Genomic DNA, 17,512 nt, shown 5'->3' with positions numbered 1-17,512 from the left:
AGAAAGTATCTAATGAAAGTACTGTACATGCTTTATTAATAGAATGCTTTGTATTGTTGGGTCAGTGACTCAAAAACATTATCATCATCTTGGTCTCAAAATCTATCGGTGGTTCATCTATACAGAAGTTAAATACTTCACTTTTCATTATTCACTCCTGTGCTTTCCCTCACCAGCGTCTCCTCTCAAACAGAGCATAACAAAGACTGCCGGAGGGCGCCTGCACAAACTGCTTGAATTTTCCTTTTTTATTAGTATCAGCATTTTACAGCAGTCCGGGGTGGACCGCTCTTTGCAGTTCTGTTGTGATTAAACAAAAGAAAGTAAGCAGACTGAGCAGTTATTAAACTGCTGGATTAGATCAATGGTAGTTACACGTGGTGATGTTTTGGTTAGCTTTACAGATCAACACCTGTCTTATTACACCAGAAGCAGTTCAGTGCACACCCCAGTACTGTGCTTTTAATTTGAAAATACTGCTTGATAGAAACCTCAGACTGCTGTCTTTGTTGAGAAGTCCCTTTTATAATGAGCCTGTTTCCATGACAGTATTAAACTGGAACACATTTGAAACAGTGGAGCTACTATATTTAAACCACAATTCAGGCTATTACTGCAGTTTATTCAGCCTGCAACCAAAAAAAAAAAATCTGCTGTCAGTCACATGTTGTAAAGAAGAAAGAGCTAAAATAAGAGGGGATTTTGAGGAAGGCTGACTTAATTGTTGATGTGCATTTAAGAAAAGACTTTCAAAAAGGTTTCTTTTTGTTGTGTATTCACTGGTCAGCAGTTTTAGCATTGCAGTGTTTCAGTTTTTCTTGATGGCTAAAACACGCTTGATGAAAATGTGATTTGCTTGATCTTCATCATCGCTGTAGCACAGCAGAAGTCTTCTCTGCAAATGTGTTAACACTTTTTCAAACCACACATTTTGCACACTGTTTTTCATAACAGTTAACACAGATCTCACAGAAAGATCCAGATCTCTATTGGATAAACTGTGTTAGAGAAAAAGAAAACAGAAAAAGACTTTGAGATAAAATTACTATATATACTCTGTAAGATGCATTAATCTATAACAATGCATCAGTTATTATAAGCTGATCACGTTTTAAATGAAAAACCAGAATCTACACAGGAGAGATATTCAATTTTGACAAAATCAAAGACATATACAACATGAATTAAAGCAGAAAGGCACACATAGGTGCTTAAAATTTCACCAAAATGCAGGAAATTTAGTGTTTAATGCTCAAAATTTTCTGCCAGAGGACCCAAAATCCCCTTGTTTTATACATGCTGTTGTCCCCCTTCCAAATATTGAAACAAAACCTACACACTTGATCAAAAAGACAAGTAATTATCAATACATCTGTTCTATTACAGAAGTAAAAATATTCTATAACAATAATACAGTTAACATTTGATGTAACTGTAAACAATTGAATGTGTCTGTGAAGACTTGGACTGTCCCCCAGCCACATCTTTTAACCATCATCAAAATTTAGTTTTCTTTCCAACATAGACGAGCCACAAACCGTATGGAAGAATAACAGAAAAGGGAAAAACTGGCTGAGGTTCTGCTGTGATTCAAGCTTGCTCAACTATCATTGGAGGATGGAGCGAAAAAAGGCGGGGCTTAGTAACAGGTAGTTGTTCAAAGCTCTAGAGTTGTAGCTGTATTTATAAATGTTAAATTTTGGATGCACTTTAGTATCTCTAGTTTAATAAAGCAGTAAAATCAAGCTGTGCTACATGAAGTTAACACAAACCATCTATTCATCAACACCTGCACATTCTGTTCCCACTCTGCAGATAACCTGTTTTTACTCGAGAGATAGCATGCAATTATCTGCGTCAAATCATTAAAAGCTCATTCCTCTGTTTGTGAAAGGCAGAATTAACAATATTTTTCAAACTGCACTGGGAGAGAAACGTAATGGTCTATTTTGCGAGTGGTGGCTACAAAATTGCTAAGTGTATGTTGTGGGAATCTGAGGCTGTCAAGAGAGTCTCTAATTTGTGTTTATATGCTTCAAAGTCACAGATGCACTTTAATTGCATATTGAAGAAATTCAGCTTTCAGTGTCTTTTTCTTTTAGCAGGATTTGTTAGATTGTTGTGTTCATCAAGTGTGTGACCCAGACAAAAAAATCATGGAGATTACTGTTGGCAGCTTCCTAAATTAACTTTATTATTTTTCACCTTCACTGCATTTCAAACATTACATAGTAAATATAAGAAACTTTTCGGTATATTCAATGCACCGTGTATATACCAGGGCTGCATTTTTGTAAAATATTTTTACAGCCATTAATTTCAAAGAAAGTAGTCATTTCGAAAGCAATGAAATGTCAAAAAAAAAAATATATATAATAATAATAGAAAATGGCCATCCCTATTTCAGAAATATCTAAAAGTGAGGTCTTCATGAAGTATTCAGATTGTTATGTTCAACCAACAGTCCAAACAATCAAATAAATGGAAATTACAGTGACATGAATATGAATGAAACAACAGCAGCAAAACATAACATTTTACAAGAATAAATGACTTCAGACACTGGTCGGCTGTCGGGATTATTATTACATTTTCTGCTCTCTATCCAATATAACAATTGACTAATCATTTCAGCATGAACAAAAACAAATCTGACTATGACAGCTGCTTTACATTACATGTGTAATTTGACACTGCTGTTATGTGACATTTCAAACTCTAATTTTGCTGTTTCTTCCCACTTTCTAATGTTAATTTTCAGATTACATGGTCCTCTTTGATTTGACATTATTTATCTTCCTCACTAAACATTAAAACTGCACAGTCATCAAAGGGAAACTGGTGTTTGTCATTGTTAGACATTATGGAGACATTTTTTTTGTCCAGTATGTCATGTCCACACACTCATTTACCCGGCGTGTGGTCCCTCTGCAAAAACAGCTCTGCGTAAGCCAATCTGACTGCATCTAATTTCACTTTCTCCTAAAGCTCTTCAGCTACTCTGTGTCCACATGACATTATAACAACCTCATTTTAGAGACACGTGCTCAAGACCAAAATCACGACAAAAACCTAAAAACAAAACAATATTGCTAATACAAAGCTACAAAAAAATGTTTATCCATATCACCTTTTAGCAGGACAACTTAACTTGTTGGTGACACTGGTAACAACTGATTGGTGCAAAATCAAAACCGTGGTGACCTTACAAGCACAAAACAAAACAATAATAAGCCGTGGTGGAGTAACTACTCTAACTACTTTTTTTTTCAGCTGGAAACCAATGTAAGTGGATATTTAGTATAGGACTGTTGACGGATTCAGGTCAAAATCTTGGCATTTTAGCAAAAAATATTTGTGCTTTATACTTTTAAAACAAGCAGCATTGACAGACTTCTTCCTTCACTCCTGTCATAACAACTACGGCCTCTAGAGGCCTTTGGCACTTCTGGGACATTTGCTGACATGACTCATGCTGTTGTTCTTCTCCCAAAAACCTCTCACCATATACAAAAAGAAACACAATTAAATGCGTTCCACTGACAAACAAACAGACTTTCACCGTCTTTGCTTAATAAACACTTGCTTTAAGCCTTTCCTAATCAAACCGATTTGCTGCATTTGAACTTGGAAAGCAGGTTGGGTTGATTTTAATTAGAGGACGAGGCATTATGTGGCAGTCAGGCTGCAGTGTTGTGACTGATTCATTCAATAACTACACTTTTAGCTGAATAACATTAATTGGTGGAGAAAAATAATTGTCATCCAGAGCCACATAAAAAGTACTGATTAATAAGTCCTTTAATTTCTTTAACATTTTCTAAACGCTGTGAAGTCATTACAGCACACGGAAAGTACAGATTTATTTTCCCTTTCCGGAGGTGTAGCGGGGGTCATTGTGGGATATGCATGTAAACCATGTAGGTTAAAGAATACTTCTTTAATATAGTAAAAGTTATTCCAACCATCCATCATGTCCTGAGTAAACAGTCCTGTGGCACTGCAAGCAGCAAAAATGAAGAGCCATAAAATATTTGTAAATCCTATGTCACCGATTTTGGCAGGCAAGAGTAGCTTTAAAGCATCAAAATTAATGGCCAGCACATAAAGATTTCTTTTTCTAACCCTGGGAGATGTATGACTGTGTCAGTGTCGTGTGTGTTTGTGTTTGTGTGTGTTTGTGTTTGTGTGTGTTTGTGTGTGTGTGTGTGTGTGTGTGTGTGTGTGTGTGTGTGTGTGTGGTGAATGTCCTGACGGCTGCACGTGGATTCAGCTGGAGATCTACAGCCGTCTGTGTGACAGGCGACGCACAGTGACACGCAGTACTGACATGCAGCACTGACACTGATGGATGTGAGAAACAGAATGACACACAGAGTTTCACAGATAAAAACATTTCAGCGCTGTGCTGTTGTGATCTCTCTCCAAGTCCTTCGGCCGGTCTGCTTTTGTATCACAATCGCAAAAACAAAACAGGAACTCAGCTGTTGTATTCGACTGGAGTGATGATCAAGGGGGCTGAATTTTTTCCGTTGTCGTTGGCACAGGGGCTGAAGAACGGAAAGAGCTTCTCTGTGAAGTTGCATTCGATGAAGGAGAAAATGCATGCCCGGGTGCCTGCGTCATAGAAAAATACTTGACCTGCATCATAATCAACAAACACCCCGACCTTTTGAGGCATCTCCCTGACATGGATGTCAGTAGCAGGGCCGGCGTTGGCTGTGAGCTCATTTCCTTTCCTCAGCCAAATAGTCCAGTATCCATTCTTGGGGCTTAATCTTATATCGCCCTTCCTGTTAATGGACTCATTCGCAACTCCTAAGTCCCAGTTTGTTTTGTCTTTAACCTGGACTTCATAGTAGAATTTTCCATTTGAGAAACCCTCTTTTGCAAGGACATTAAGGACATGCTCAAATCTCTCTGGTTTGTTTGGAACATTCCTCTTTTTGTCTCCATGCATGACTTGTTTCCCATCTGGAGAAACAAGAAGCTGAGGGTTTGCCGTTTCAGCATCTAAAGTCACATCCACTGCATGTCGCTGCATTTCCTTTAAGTCGGGATCACACAGCATCCTTATTTCTCTCTGAACTGTTGTCTTAAACACATCTAAGGCTCCCTGCACAGTGAACTCATCACTGTTAACGGACACATCAGACCAGTCCTTAACTTCAGGAGGAATGATGGTGAGAGTCAGGAAACTCTCAAGGAACAGAAAGGCATCTCTGGTGTGTGAGACCTCATTTAGCTTCAAGTTTTTCCGTTTTATTTGCACAATTTCCCCCTCCAGTTCTTCGATGAAGCCTTTAGTCTGTGCTTCAATTTTCCTCTGCTTCATCTCTATCACCTCCATCAGCTCAGCCTGGCTTCTCTTGACGTAGTCAACCATAGCGGTCATCACATTTGCATTGTATGCCTTCGCCTTCGCTGCATTTTTCCTGCTAGCCTCCGCTGAGAGTTCAAAGTCATGAATCTTCTGCTGACGCGCCTGGATCATCTCATCCGTGCTTTTCTTCTCTATTCCCAGCTGGGTCTTCCTCATTTGAGCCTCCTCCTCCAAACTCACCGTCTTATGGTTTACATGTTCATAATTTTTACAGGAAACACATAAAAACGTTTGATCCACCCTGCAGAACAACTCCAAAGGCTCGTCATGCATCTTGCACACTCTGCTCTCCAGGTTCTCAGCCGGGTCAATCAGCTTGTGTTTTGTCATGGCTTGAATCTTCCGATGACGCTCCAGGTGTTTGTCACAGTAAGACGAGAAACAAACCAAGCAGGACTTGATGGCCGGGAGCTTCACCGCCTCTGTGCACATATCACAGAGCACGTCTCCATTTCCGGCTTTTTCAGGGGTACCGCTAGATTCCTTCTGAACGGCTGCCTTAAACTTTGCTGCGATCTCAGCGATGAAAGTGTTAACCCGAAGCTTTTGCCTCTCGAAGAATTTCTCATAACAAATCGGACACTGGATTACAGTAGGGTTTTTATCCCAGTGTTCTTTGATGCAGTCGTGACAGAAGTTGTGCCCACAGGGAATAGTCACCGGTTTATTGAACACATCCAGACAGATGGAGCACAGGAGATTATCCTCCGCCATTAGACTACAAGCAGCAGCAGCCATGTCTGGAAAATATCAGGTGAAATAATGAAATTAGATAAGAGTGCAAATACATGCAAATAAGGACTTGTATAACACAGTATAAAAGCTATGTCTAGCAAATAGAAAATACAGCACAGCACATTTATTTTTGAACTTTTTGTTTAGTGTTTCTCTTTTTTAAAACCTTTTTATTCAGTGTTTCCATATAGCAAATTCAAATATAGATAACAGGAAGGTGCAAATATAAGAACTAGCTCTCACGAAGGTCTAAAATATGAAAACAAGCTAACAATAAGGTGCAAAAAGAGAACAAAAAATAACAAACAGCAAGGTGCAAATAGGTGCAACCAGTGTATGTGATATAGATTGCCTGAGAGATGATGTCTTTCTGTAGGCCAACCAAAGATAGCATCTTCCTGGTACCCTCATCAAAAGTTCTGTGATTTTTCCTTTTTTGATCATTGCAGAAAATAAACTCTGTGGTAAACAAACATTTATGATACTCACATGTTTTGTTCAGCAAGAAAATCTTCACAAATGAACACCACTTTCAGGATTTTTGAAGTCTAAATGCAGTCACGAAAAGTATATTAAAGTATGTATACTGAAGCATGTTTGGCTCTGAATAAGCTACTCCACGGTCACGTCACCACCACCACGAGGCTGTAAAGCCACTATGGTGTGGCTCAATGTGATGACTTTCTGTAGTCTCATTTAGCCACTTGTTTAATGCGTTTTTAAGACACATACAGGCTTCAAAATTAAGTGTAGTATTTACATTTCGTGTTGTTGAACAAAACATGAACGTCTCTTAAGCTTTTGTCAACCACAGACCCTATTTCAAGCTTCTAACCTAAAACCCATTCAAAAAAACATTGACTTTAAAACTAGGGAACTGGAGGTGCTGAAATACAAACTGATTTCTGGGAATAGCTATCATTTCTGGTGTTCTCTGTACACAATGACACAAGCAAGTTACCAGTATGAATGATAAATAAGTTTGATCATTTCTGAATATGTTTGTACAGAGCCATAACTGAGGTAGTTGGTTAAATAGAGCCAGAGTCCGAGGTTCATACAGAATGTACAGTATGTAGAGCACTTGGAGCAGTAAAGTGTCTGGATTTAATATCACTGAAATGAACTGGTTCTAAAGACTGCAAACATGAAAAACTGCAACTTTACCTTGTGAATGGAGGGTTTTCTAAGTCTTTCAGATCTGTAACAGAAAGTAAAAGCCTGCGTCTCTTGTGCTCCTTTTAGTTTCTCTTTCACTGGAGATGGCAGAGTGCCTGGCCCCTCCCATTTCCTCATCTAACTGGAGCAAGTTAACCCCTTACAGGCAGCAATACACAAGTGACCCAGGCCTTTTCTGTCTTATCCACTAAAGCTTGGTCATAAATCTAAAATGTGTCCCCCAACTTGACTTCAAAGGTGTCTATACATCTATATGTGCAGTCTTTCCGGTGTGCATTATTCACATAAGTCTTTGCACTCTTGCTTGTTGATGTATTCACAATGGTAGTGCTTCAAAAACTCCCTTTCATGTGCAGCATTATGCACAAATGAAATGAAAGCTTTGACACAGGACAACATGCTAAATTCTAAACGGGTTTGCCAGCACGCATGTGTGTGCATTTGCATTACGTGAGAGTGCTTAGCGATGGCATCTGCATAATAAACTGTAAATACTCTCGTCCTGTGCACTCGCTTCTGAGGAAACACAATAGCTGTGCTGCATCCTTGAAGGGCTTTGTCACTGTATAATCTGTGTAGATTTGTGGTTTCTGTGCATGCATTCACGTATGATTGATTTGTTTCTATTGATGCATTTGGGTTTATCCGCAAGCTTCATTGCAGGAATGAAGGTGTGTATGAAGACGGCGGTTATGGTTGATAAGATTAAAAAAAGATGATACATCACACTTAACCTTTCAGTAACACAAATTAATTAGCCCCAGTTCAGTTTGTTTTGTCAGTTACACTGGATATGTGTCTGTTTAAATACGTGTATGGGGGTGTTTGCTGTATGCATCATACCTCAGTGTTGCAGTGCTCTGTTATTTAACAGTCTTGTATTTGCTGGAGTTTTTACTGTGTAAATGTGAATAGCTGCTGCAGCCTCACGAGCTATTAATGAATTCAGCGACTGACAATATCAAGACATAATGTAAAGCATATGGGACTTTGAAAATCCAATCATTCGTCACAAGATATATATTTGCTCTGTATTTTGAATTATGTATATATACAATTTATGTGCGCTGAAAAAAAAGGGGCTCCCCAATGTGACATCTGAAAATGACATGCCACCTCTGATCAGAGCCACATCTTATCCGAGCCTCACTTCAATGTCTTGGATACCATAAAACATTCAAACGACATTTGGATCAGATGGGGATTCCCTTTGATCCTCGTCTGTGTGGAGCTTCAGGAGCAGAGCCTTTCTTCTCCTCCGCAGGATCCACTGATAGGTTCATGGAGGGATGAGAAGGGAGTCGGGGCTTTTCCCCTCCCGTCTCTTTTTTTCTTCTCACTTCTTCCTCCTTTCTACCGGAGCTTTCTCCCCCCTCTTCATCTCTGTTCTGTGACCCATTCGGCTCTCACTTGTAGCTACTCCTCTCTCCTCTCACCTGGAATACATGAATAAGAGATTAGAGGAGCTCAAAGTGCTAGAGGACACAGACCTCCCTCTATTAGAATTGAATGCCTCCTGCAAGACGTCTGCTCAGTTTTAAACTGAGTGTTATTTTACAGCAAAGCCTGGTGTCTATAGCACATCCTGTAGCCTGAGAGATAATCTGTGGTGGACTACAGGCTAAATTCTGTCATTAGATGACATTACAGTCATTGACAAAACAACAATATTATGAATATAAACACTGTGGACACCTTTTCCAAAAAACTGATCTAATTAAATGCACCCTGTAACAACCAAAACTGATTTTCACATTCAGTGTTGCTCACCAAAACTCACTGTGTGTATCTTTGAGCTCAAACAAGCATGTTACCATGTACATTTTTATCTTTTTTTCATTTTAAAGAGATAGTATGAGTTTTTTTCAGTGTGGTTGGTGCTGGATGGCACACGTCCAGTTTGGAGAAAGTTTTCTCACTGATTCAACTTCCCCTAGAAATCTCTGCTGTCTTCAAAGCTACCAGTCCTGATTGAGAAAAAACAGTAATTTTGGAACACTGAACACAGGAGCTACTGGTCTACCACTGCTGTTATCAATTAAATACTTTGTATGAATGTTTGCTTTTGGTTAAATCTAAACTAATGCTTTGAAACACTAAAATTACACAACAACACAAAATAACTAACTGTTTGAGGAAGCAGTACTCCAGCAGGTCCTGTCTTAAGCAGTCTCAAATCACTGTTTATCTTAATGGAGTTTGCCTTTGAAGAGAGTGAGATAATGGCTTCGATTCCTCATCAGAAATCGCTGTCTTACAGCAGTGAAGTTATTCTTAATATAGTGGACACTTAAACTGATATTGATTATTTTAAGGTGAGACTTTTTTTAGGAGGCTAAAATACATGTTAACGCTGACCCTGCTACAGAAGTACAGTGCTTAGCTTCTGTGACAGTACTTCTGCCTGCTTCTCCAAACTGGGGGCATGTCAGGTGATATCCACTGAATGTAAAACACTGACTATGAGTAAGTACTTCATACAACCCCTCTTCAAAAGATCCAAACTACCCTTTAAATCCAGCATTGTTTACATCCATGTTTACTTGCCAGCAGACCTCTTTTCTTTTGCCTTTGCTGGTGCATCTCAGGATATCATGGCATGTTCCTGCCACCTGTCCATCAGTGGAATTCTGCAAAACCATTGATATGACAGTACATTGCACCACCCGCGTGCACATTCCCGCATGAGATTAACAAAGTAAGGACCCACTCATAGAAAAACAGCAGCGTAGGTCCAAAACTCTACAGGGAACCTTCAAGAAAAATTCTAATGGATAGACTTCAAGTGTATTTTAATACAAGACTCACATGCCATATGTTCATTAAAAGAGTTACTGATTCCTTTCCATTCTGATTAAGAGTCACAAAATCCTCGTCCTGTTAAAAAATACAATCAGGAGTTCTGTTGAAGCTAGTTTGAGGCCTCAGCAGTCAGCCAAGTCGTGTTGGTATCTCTGCATCCTGGCACTTGTGTATCGGTTTATTGCCAGTGTTTTGTTACAGCAACAAAACAGCGTGCAACTGCCAGACATATCCCTCCGCCACAGCTCAGCCAGGAAACACTTGGTGGAAACACAAAGAGGGAAGTTTGTACTAAAATGTCTATAACTTTGAAAATGGCCAAATGGAGAGTGCATTTTGGCACAAAAAAAGACAGACTGTAGATTTTTGTATTCCATGTCTTATAGCATAGTTGGGCATAAAGCAAGCAGAGCAGTGGGAAAACCAGTCATTAACTCTTTCAAAGTACATTTGATAAATTTTACATCATGACATTCTAGACTTAAACAGTCTGAAACCCAAAGGTATTCATTTTACTACTGTTTACGTCAAGAGAAAGGATAAAATTCTCACAGTTAAAAAGTTGGAACCAGAGAAAGTTTGACAGTTTGCTTGAAAAATGACTTAAACATTATATCGATAATTACAATAGTCAAAGATTATTTTTTTGTTGATTGAGTGGATTTATAGCTAAAGCTGGATAGCAGGACCTTTACATTTAAATATACATCCATTACAATCAAGACCTTGCCAGACAAGTTCACACAGTGCTAAGCCTATCGCTGCCGAGGAAAGCTAGCTTTATTTACAGTTTACAGGAGTTGTGGTGTTTGTGGCAACTTTTCCTGCTCTGGTGCACCTGAAGTGATGAGTTTTACGTCAACCAGCCTCAGCTGAAGGCAGCAGGAAGTGGGGCGAGGAAATTTGAGGAATTTTTTATTTTTCATTTGAGGAAATGCTGTAGTAGTAAGAGTGGGAATCTGCATATGGGAGGTTGGGAGTTGGGAGGTGGATGGGTCAAACAAACTCTGGACTATCACTTGGAAGACCTCTATTCTTTCCCTGTGTGAAACCCAAAAGTCATTTAAGTTGATTTAATAACAACATAGTTTGCCAGTAATTGCTAAACCAAACCACATACCCCAGTTGCCCAAACCTATAGAAGTAAACCTGAAAACAAAGCTTTTACTTTCATTCTAAGTTTATTCTAAATGTATTTTTAAAAGAGACTGTATGCAAGACACAATGTGTGTAACAAGTGTAAATTGACATGCCATCCTCTGGTGTCCTAAACTGATGCTGGAGGGGTACCTGGCATGTCACAGTTCGACTCTTACGGCCACTTAATAGGTATCGCTATTTGACACATTGGAAATGAGAATGTGTTGAATTGCTCTCATTGACCCTTCACTAAGCCATGGAGCCCACACTGTCATAAATTGCACTCCCTTGAGAAATGTTATCAAAATTAAGATGAATGAAAATGTGATTTCTGAGAGAAGCAGACGGAAAAGATGTGTTTGAAGAATATACCCAAGATGTCAAACTACGTCAGCGGCAAAAACAAGGTAAAAATGAAGATTGTCAGAAGCTAAAGCTTCAAAATCCACAAGATCAGCCTGAAAATGAAGTAAACTGGAACGATTGCGAGAGAGTCTATGAAGCGAGGCCTTTGTGTTGTCAAACTCTTGTCTGAGCTAGCCAATGATATGATTGGCTTTGATTGGCCAGTCTGCATTTGGGGGGCAAGACTAAGTGGAGGGTCAATTCTGCACTTCAGCTTTAAGTTTGGGTTCTTTTAATCCTATGGCTTTTTTTTTTTGTGCAGACCTGTTACTGTTTCAGTACAACAACACCCTCTGTGCTCAAAGTGAGGTCCATAAAGACTTTTTTTCGCTTTGTTGTGTAAGAACTTGACTGGCATGCACAGAAAATACTTTTTTTTTTTTTAATTTGTCATGGTTTCAATTAAAATTGTTATACCAGCAGTTCATAAAGAGCATTTCTTAAAATTTCATAATTAGCAGTAGTATTGTCATGTGTGGAGGCATTTTATCAGCACAGATGGAAAAATCATGCATTTTAACAAATCATGTGTTAGTTTTTAATTTTTTGAGTGACAGCTCTAATTAGCAACATTAATGTTCAATTCAAAAGCAGTGGCTCGTCAGAATAACATCACTTTTCATCTGGCAGAAGTTATTTAAAAAACACACAAACAACCACGAGGGTAGAAAATATAACCTGCCAAATTTTGTCTGTGGGCTGTATGTATGGCAGCCATGCTCTACAGCATTGTGCGGGAAAAAGAGAGGCTTCGCTCACCTCCATCATTCTATTTTGTTTACTACTTGGTCAGAGCAGAGGGTTGTGTTATTGCCAACCCCCAGACACAACAGTTCTGGAGGGAAGATAAATAATTAGTCATGAGATGAGTTTCTCCCTTCATCCATCAGCCCGGGGAACATGGCTGCCATAGGAGAACTGAAGCCAAATGAGAGTCCTCTCCCTCCAGTGCTTTTGTTCCCAAGACGCTCAGCTTTAGATTTCCCTCCTTGATAGGACGACTTTGAAACACTCAAAAGCTTGCGAGGACAACTCCATCTTTGTCTGGGTGTTTGCGGATTAAAAGCAGTCTTTTTTTTTGTGGTTCTTGTTAAAAGCATTGCTTTTAGCATCAGAAAGAAGGAGCGCAGACTCTACTTCACCTTTTCATCGGAAATTGCCTTACAAAGTAGAAACACTGAACCTTAGTCGCAAGTCAATTCAGAGTACATCTTGTTTGAGGCAATTCATGCCATTAAAATTTCCAACTGTGCACTACATCTTTTCTCCACCCGTATCGTTTCTCGTCTTCTTTTGTAGTAATTTGGCAGAGCGGAGGAAGATTTTTAGGCTTTATAAAGTTGTATAAGGAGGACTGAATAAATGTGGGACACCAGACACGGCAAAGTTATTTAAAGTTCATTAAGTGACACATTGAAACCAAAATAGAAAATTAATACTGAATTCCCACCTGAGTGACACCACAGGAAACAGTGAAATATATATGGAGTCTGGGGAATGTTTTAAATACGTCAAAGTGTGAGAAACTCTTTGAGAGCTGAATGTTTTGTGAATTGTATCAATCCTTCTCCCCTGCATAGAAATCAACACGGACATTTTCTTGAACTCTGAGTAGTGCCTGGAGATTTAAAGGATCAGAAAGCTTATTTCCGAATGTAAAGGCTGTTGAGCTATTTTATCTAACGCTCTTATTCATTAAGCGTGTGGCGACTGTTGGATTTATACCACTATCTGAGATGGCCTCCAAACACCAGAGGAGTTAGTTTCTCTGATAGGCTGCTTTGACTGTTGAATTATTCATTTGTGCTATTTGCCAGACTCAGTGTCCGTGACTGCAAATTCGACGAGGATTGAATGATTGAAGACTCAATGAGGTAAAATATTTTTTGATGTTGCAGAGGTCAAAAACTCCTGTGATTTTGCTGGTAGCCTTAAAAAGCCCAAAAAAAGATTTCTGCTTCCATCATTTTACATAAATTGGAAAATGTTTAAAGTATAAACTCTGAAATGCACATTACATAATTTGAATCTGTGATGGTAGCGCTCGTTTAACTCCCTAGAGGACATAAAGGGTTGGAAACCCCATTTTAGGTACTGTTTGCCCCCACAGGCCTGAAGAGCAGCATCACTTTTCTTTATTATCACATAATTAATAACAGTGTCACTGTTCAGACACCAGTTTAAAGGTTTCATTTCCCAGTAAAAACAATGGTTAAAATAGATGGTATCAGTCCGAGCTTCTCTGTCTCTTCGTTTCTTTGCTTTTACCAGCGTGCTATACTTTATCTCCCATTTCAAGCCGTCGCTTCTCTCCTCATTTTGCAGCACTCACCTCTGAAACCCTTTCGTCCTCTTTTTTTTCTCTTTTTTTTTTTTGAGTCACTCACCCCAGCTTCAACCACATTTAATGACTCGGAGCTGCAGCCTTTTCTTGGCTGTCACTGTGGGGCTTTTAACAAGGTCCTGCACTCCTTTTGCTCTTTCCTCCTCATTCTACCACACCAAGGCCACTCTCCCCTCTGTCTTCCTGTAATTTTGCCGTTCTCTGAGGCTAAAGTGTACAGGTGACGGACTAAAGTAGGGGTAGAAATGGGAAGTGGTTAGTGCCTTTTTGCCTTTTATTTAATAGGAGTCTGTGCATTTCTCAGCCACTTTTATGCCTTAGTAAAGACAGATTTATCTGGATTGTGTTTGGCTTTACCAACAGAAATGTATGAAGTCAGAAAGTTGTATATTAGTTTGTTCCTGAATAAAATGCGTGTGTTACAAATAGTTAAAGAGATACTTCGCAGATATTTAACTGGCTTTGTAACACGCAATGTGGTTTAAACGCCCTGTGTAGCTGTAATAGCGAGAGTTCAATAGGATGTCAGAGCTGTACTGCTTCCTGCACTGTGAAAACGGAGGAGAAATATCAGTTTATACAGTAAAATTAAGCAGCACTGATCAAATATAAACCAAGATTCTGTAACTATTTTGCCTATTTCATGCCTCAAATGTTTCAGAAACAAGCTTTTCATTTTACTGTATTACAAGATTCATTTTTGCCAGTGGGCATTATGCCACCCACCAGCAGGAGCATTTTTTGTTCTGGTGTGGCGCAGTGCATTCTGGTAGTTGTAGGGTTTTCTACCTCTTGAGCAAAAGCACCCTTTTCTCTCTGGTCATGTAGCACAATTTGAACAGTATTTGTCTTTCTTCTGCATAGATGGCTGATTTCTATGGGAAGATCATCTTTATTTTGGTGATATACTTGATAATTAAATTGATTCAGAAAATTAATCTGCCACAACTTTGATAACCAAAAAAACTGTTTCAGTCATTTTTCAAGCAAAAATGCCAAAAATCAGTCAAAGAAAAGGCTACATAAGTCATACAAGAAAGGGGAGAAACCTTGCAGGTCATTTCAGTTTGTGGAAATAGTCTGTCAAAGGAAATTTGAATAACCACTGTCACGTCATACAAGTCATTGAGTTGCCCAGTTTGTGGCAAAAACAAAATAACTGTTTACACAGCTTTACATGTCATGTCTTTATTTTTTGATAAGAGTATTGATAAGTATCGGTGTCGATAAACAGTGCCGGTACCAATATCAGTATCGATAAAATCCTAACGATATCCATCCCAACTTTGAGTGGTCATTGATTTTGGCGTGGAAGGCTAAACTTATGCATGGAGGTTGCAGCTATTTAAATATTTTCTTGCATTTTTTAGATAAAACAATTTATCAGTTAATTAAAATAATGATCTGCTCTGATTTATCGACAATGACAATAATCATCAGTTGCAGCAGGAATGTGCTTAATGGTTTGAATGTATATAGCTGAGGTACAGTTAATACAGGCAGGAATGAGTTCATGTGTTTGTGTGTATTTATAGATGAATGGAGATCTGATGTCCTTGGGCTTATATTTGTATTCATAACGAACAAGGAAATTAAAGCCAACTAAATCACCTCAGGCTCCGTGCATTTCAATTATAGACAGTATAAAAGAGTTATTGATCCATAGCAGAGGAGACACACACAGAGGCAGAGAGATTTTTAAATACTCATCAGTCGTCACACTCCTATAAGGTTTGGTAAATCTGCTCTTTAATAGATTTCTGGGAGGAGGCAAAGCTTTTGCAGAAAAGTTAAACAGTTCAAAGTATTTGTGTGTTAGTCTGAAATACATTCTCTTGTGTATTCCTCTGTGCTGTTTCTTTAGTAATCCATATCGTCCTACAGCGTTCCCCTCGAAAGCCCCAAGTGCTTTCAGCTGTTCCATCATCTTTAAGCTGCAGTAAAGAGCGAGGGGGGGGGGTGCTCAGGTTCATTCAGTGTTTCACCTGACCATGATTAATGTGAAAAAGGCCCAGTTCACACCTAAACCACAGAGCTTCCCCATCTCACTCCTTCCAGCCACCTTTTGCCCGCCTCCCAAATGGTTTAGCGGTGGGATCCAATGTGTTCAGCCAGCCGAGCGAAACAGAAGCTCCAGAGGTCAGATAGTCATCTCCCACATGTCCTATAGGAACCTCTGCTTCCATGGATAAATTCCTCAATGGGCATACCGAGCACAGGCTCAAGGGCCAAAAGGGTCAGGGGGGGCAGAGTCTCAGTTTGTAGTGACAGTCGAAACAGTATTTCTTGTTAGAAATGAACAACTGCGAAGAGACGCAAAACAACTGCAAACATGAAAAACAGCGACAAAGATACAGAACAACCACAAAGAGCTGCAACAAACTATAGAAATAACCACTAAGAGAAAAAAACAAGACATGGCTAGAATAGAATAGAATGCCTTTTTTGTCATTGTATGTTGAACATACCACGAGTTACTCTTGTAGGGTGCCACACTTAGAAACACAAACTTAACACATTCATCATCATTCACCAAATTAACAAAAAATAAATAAATAAATGGAGGAGTAAACAATTAACAAGCCACAGTGAAGGCATTGCACACTTCACAGTAAAACCATTCGTTTTGTTTATTCCAGTCCGTTTAAAGTGCTCATTGCTACAGAAGATTGCAAAGTAATTAGATGGAGACAATCACAAAAGAATCAAAATTAAAGTGACACAACACTTCTAGAAGGAGACACAAAAAACTCTAAAGAGACTCAAAACAGCCACTAAGAGATGCAACACGACTACAGCCATTCAAAACAAATACAGAGAGACTGAGCAACAAAAAGACACCAATAAAATACAAAGATGTGTAATAACTACAAACATGGATAACAATCACAAATTTGCTTAACAACCACAAAGAGAAGCAATACAATGAGAGAGATGCAACGACAGAGACACAACGTGACATGGAATCGCTACAAAGAGACACACAAGCCACGTGAAAGCACAGTCGGAGATGCACCCAAAAGCCATTGTGGATGGAGTATGATGTGATTGATGTAGTCAGGTATGCATTGTGACCACATTGAACACCAGTTCAAATGCAAATTCATTTTTCTATCCATGTTAAACAGCAACATGGGCTGAAATACAAAAGGTACGTAAATGTTCCCAACCAGTGAGGCAGCAGCAATTGGCTAGTTAGCAAGGCAAGCTACCAGCAAGGAAGCTTATAGATACTCAGATAGAAACTAATGGTTGGAATCAAAATGAGACCAAGTGTGTGCTTTCAGTTTAGTGCGACAAAAGTTTACAAGCAAAACTTGGCAATTCATATCGCAACTGAGTCACTTATGAAGCGATATCAGCTAAGCTATGATGGAAAACGGCTACAACTGTTCATTTGTTTGAGCTGCACAGGCCGATTAGATCTTAGTGTGGACACTGGAGACGCGTTAAAACCAGACGTAAATGTATTCAGGTTAAATCATTGCAAGGTATAATCTGGTTATGGGAAACATTTTGAAGGA

The 17,512-nt window shown here is 39.1% G+C and overlaps 2 protein-coding genes across 5 annotated transcripts in view; one reads left to right on the top strand and one right to left on the bottom strand.

The window, feature by feature from the left end:
• The window catches only part of LOC121948060 (ecto-NOX disulfide-thiol exchanger 2-like), a 219,905-nt gene that overhangs the window by 74,414 nt on the left and 127,979 nt on the right, over positions 1-17,512 (top strand). The window lies entirely within an intron of this gene.
• On the bottom strand, positions 2,170-7,378 carry LOC121948061 (E3 ubiquitin-protein ligase TRIM21-like). The gene is made up of 2 exons (XM_042493315.2): positions 7,286-7,378; positions 2,170-6,123 (listed from the first exon to the last, which is right to left on the bottom strand). Exon 2 carries the CDS (start codon positions 6,119-6,121, stop codon positions 4,481-4,483), a length of 1,641 nt encoding a protein of 546 aa, XP_042349249.2. The 5' UTR covers positions 6,122-6,123; positions 7,286-7,378; the 3' UTR covers positions 2,170-4,480.

The sequence above is a fragment of the Plectropomus leopardus genome, chromosome 8, assembly GCF_026936395.1.
Source record: "Plectropomus leopardus strain MGB_pleo_1.0 chromosome 8, ASM2693639v1, whole genome shotgun sequence".
NCBI lineage: Eukaryota > Metazoa > Chordata > Actinopteri > Perciformes > Serranidae > Plectropomus > Plectropomus leopardus.
Note: the sequence above shows the minus strand (reverse complement) of the source record. Positions and strands in the feature narration are given on the sequence as shown.

Bases quoted from the DNA above. Each gene is read 5' to 3' on its own strand.
- LOC121948061 (XM_042493315.2), bottom strand. From the start codon at position 6,121: ATGGCTGCTGCTGCTTGTAGTCTAATGGCGGAGGATAATCTCCTGTGC.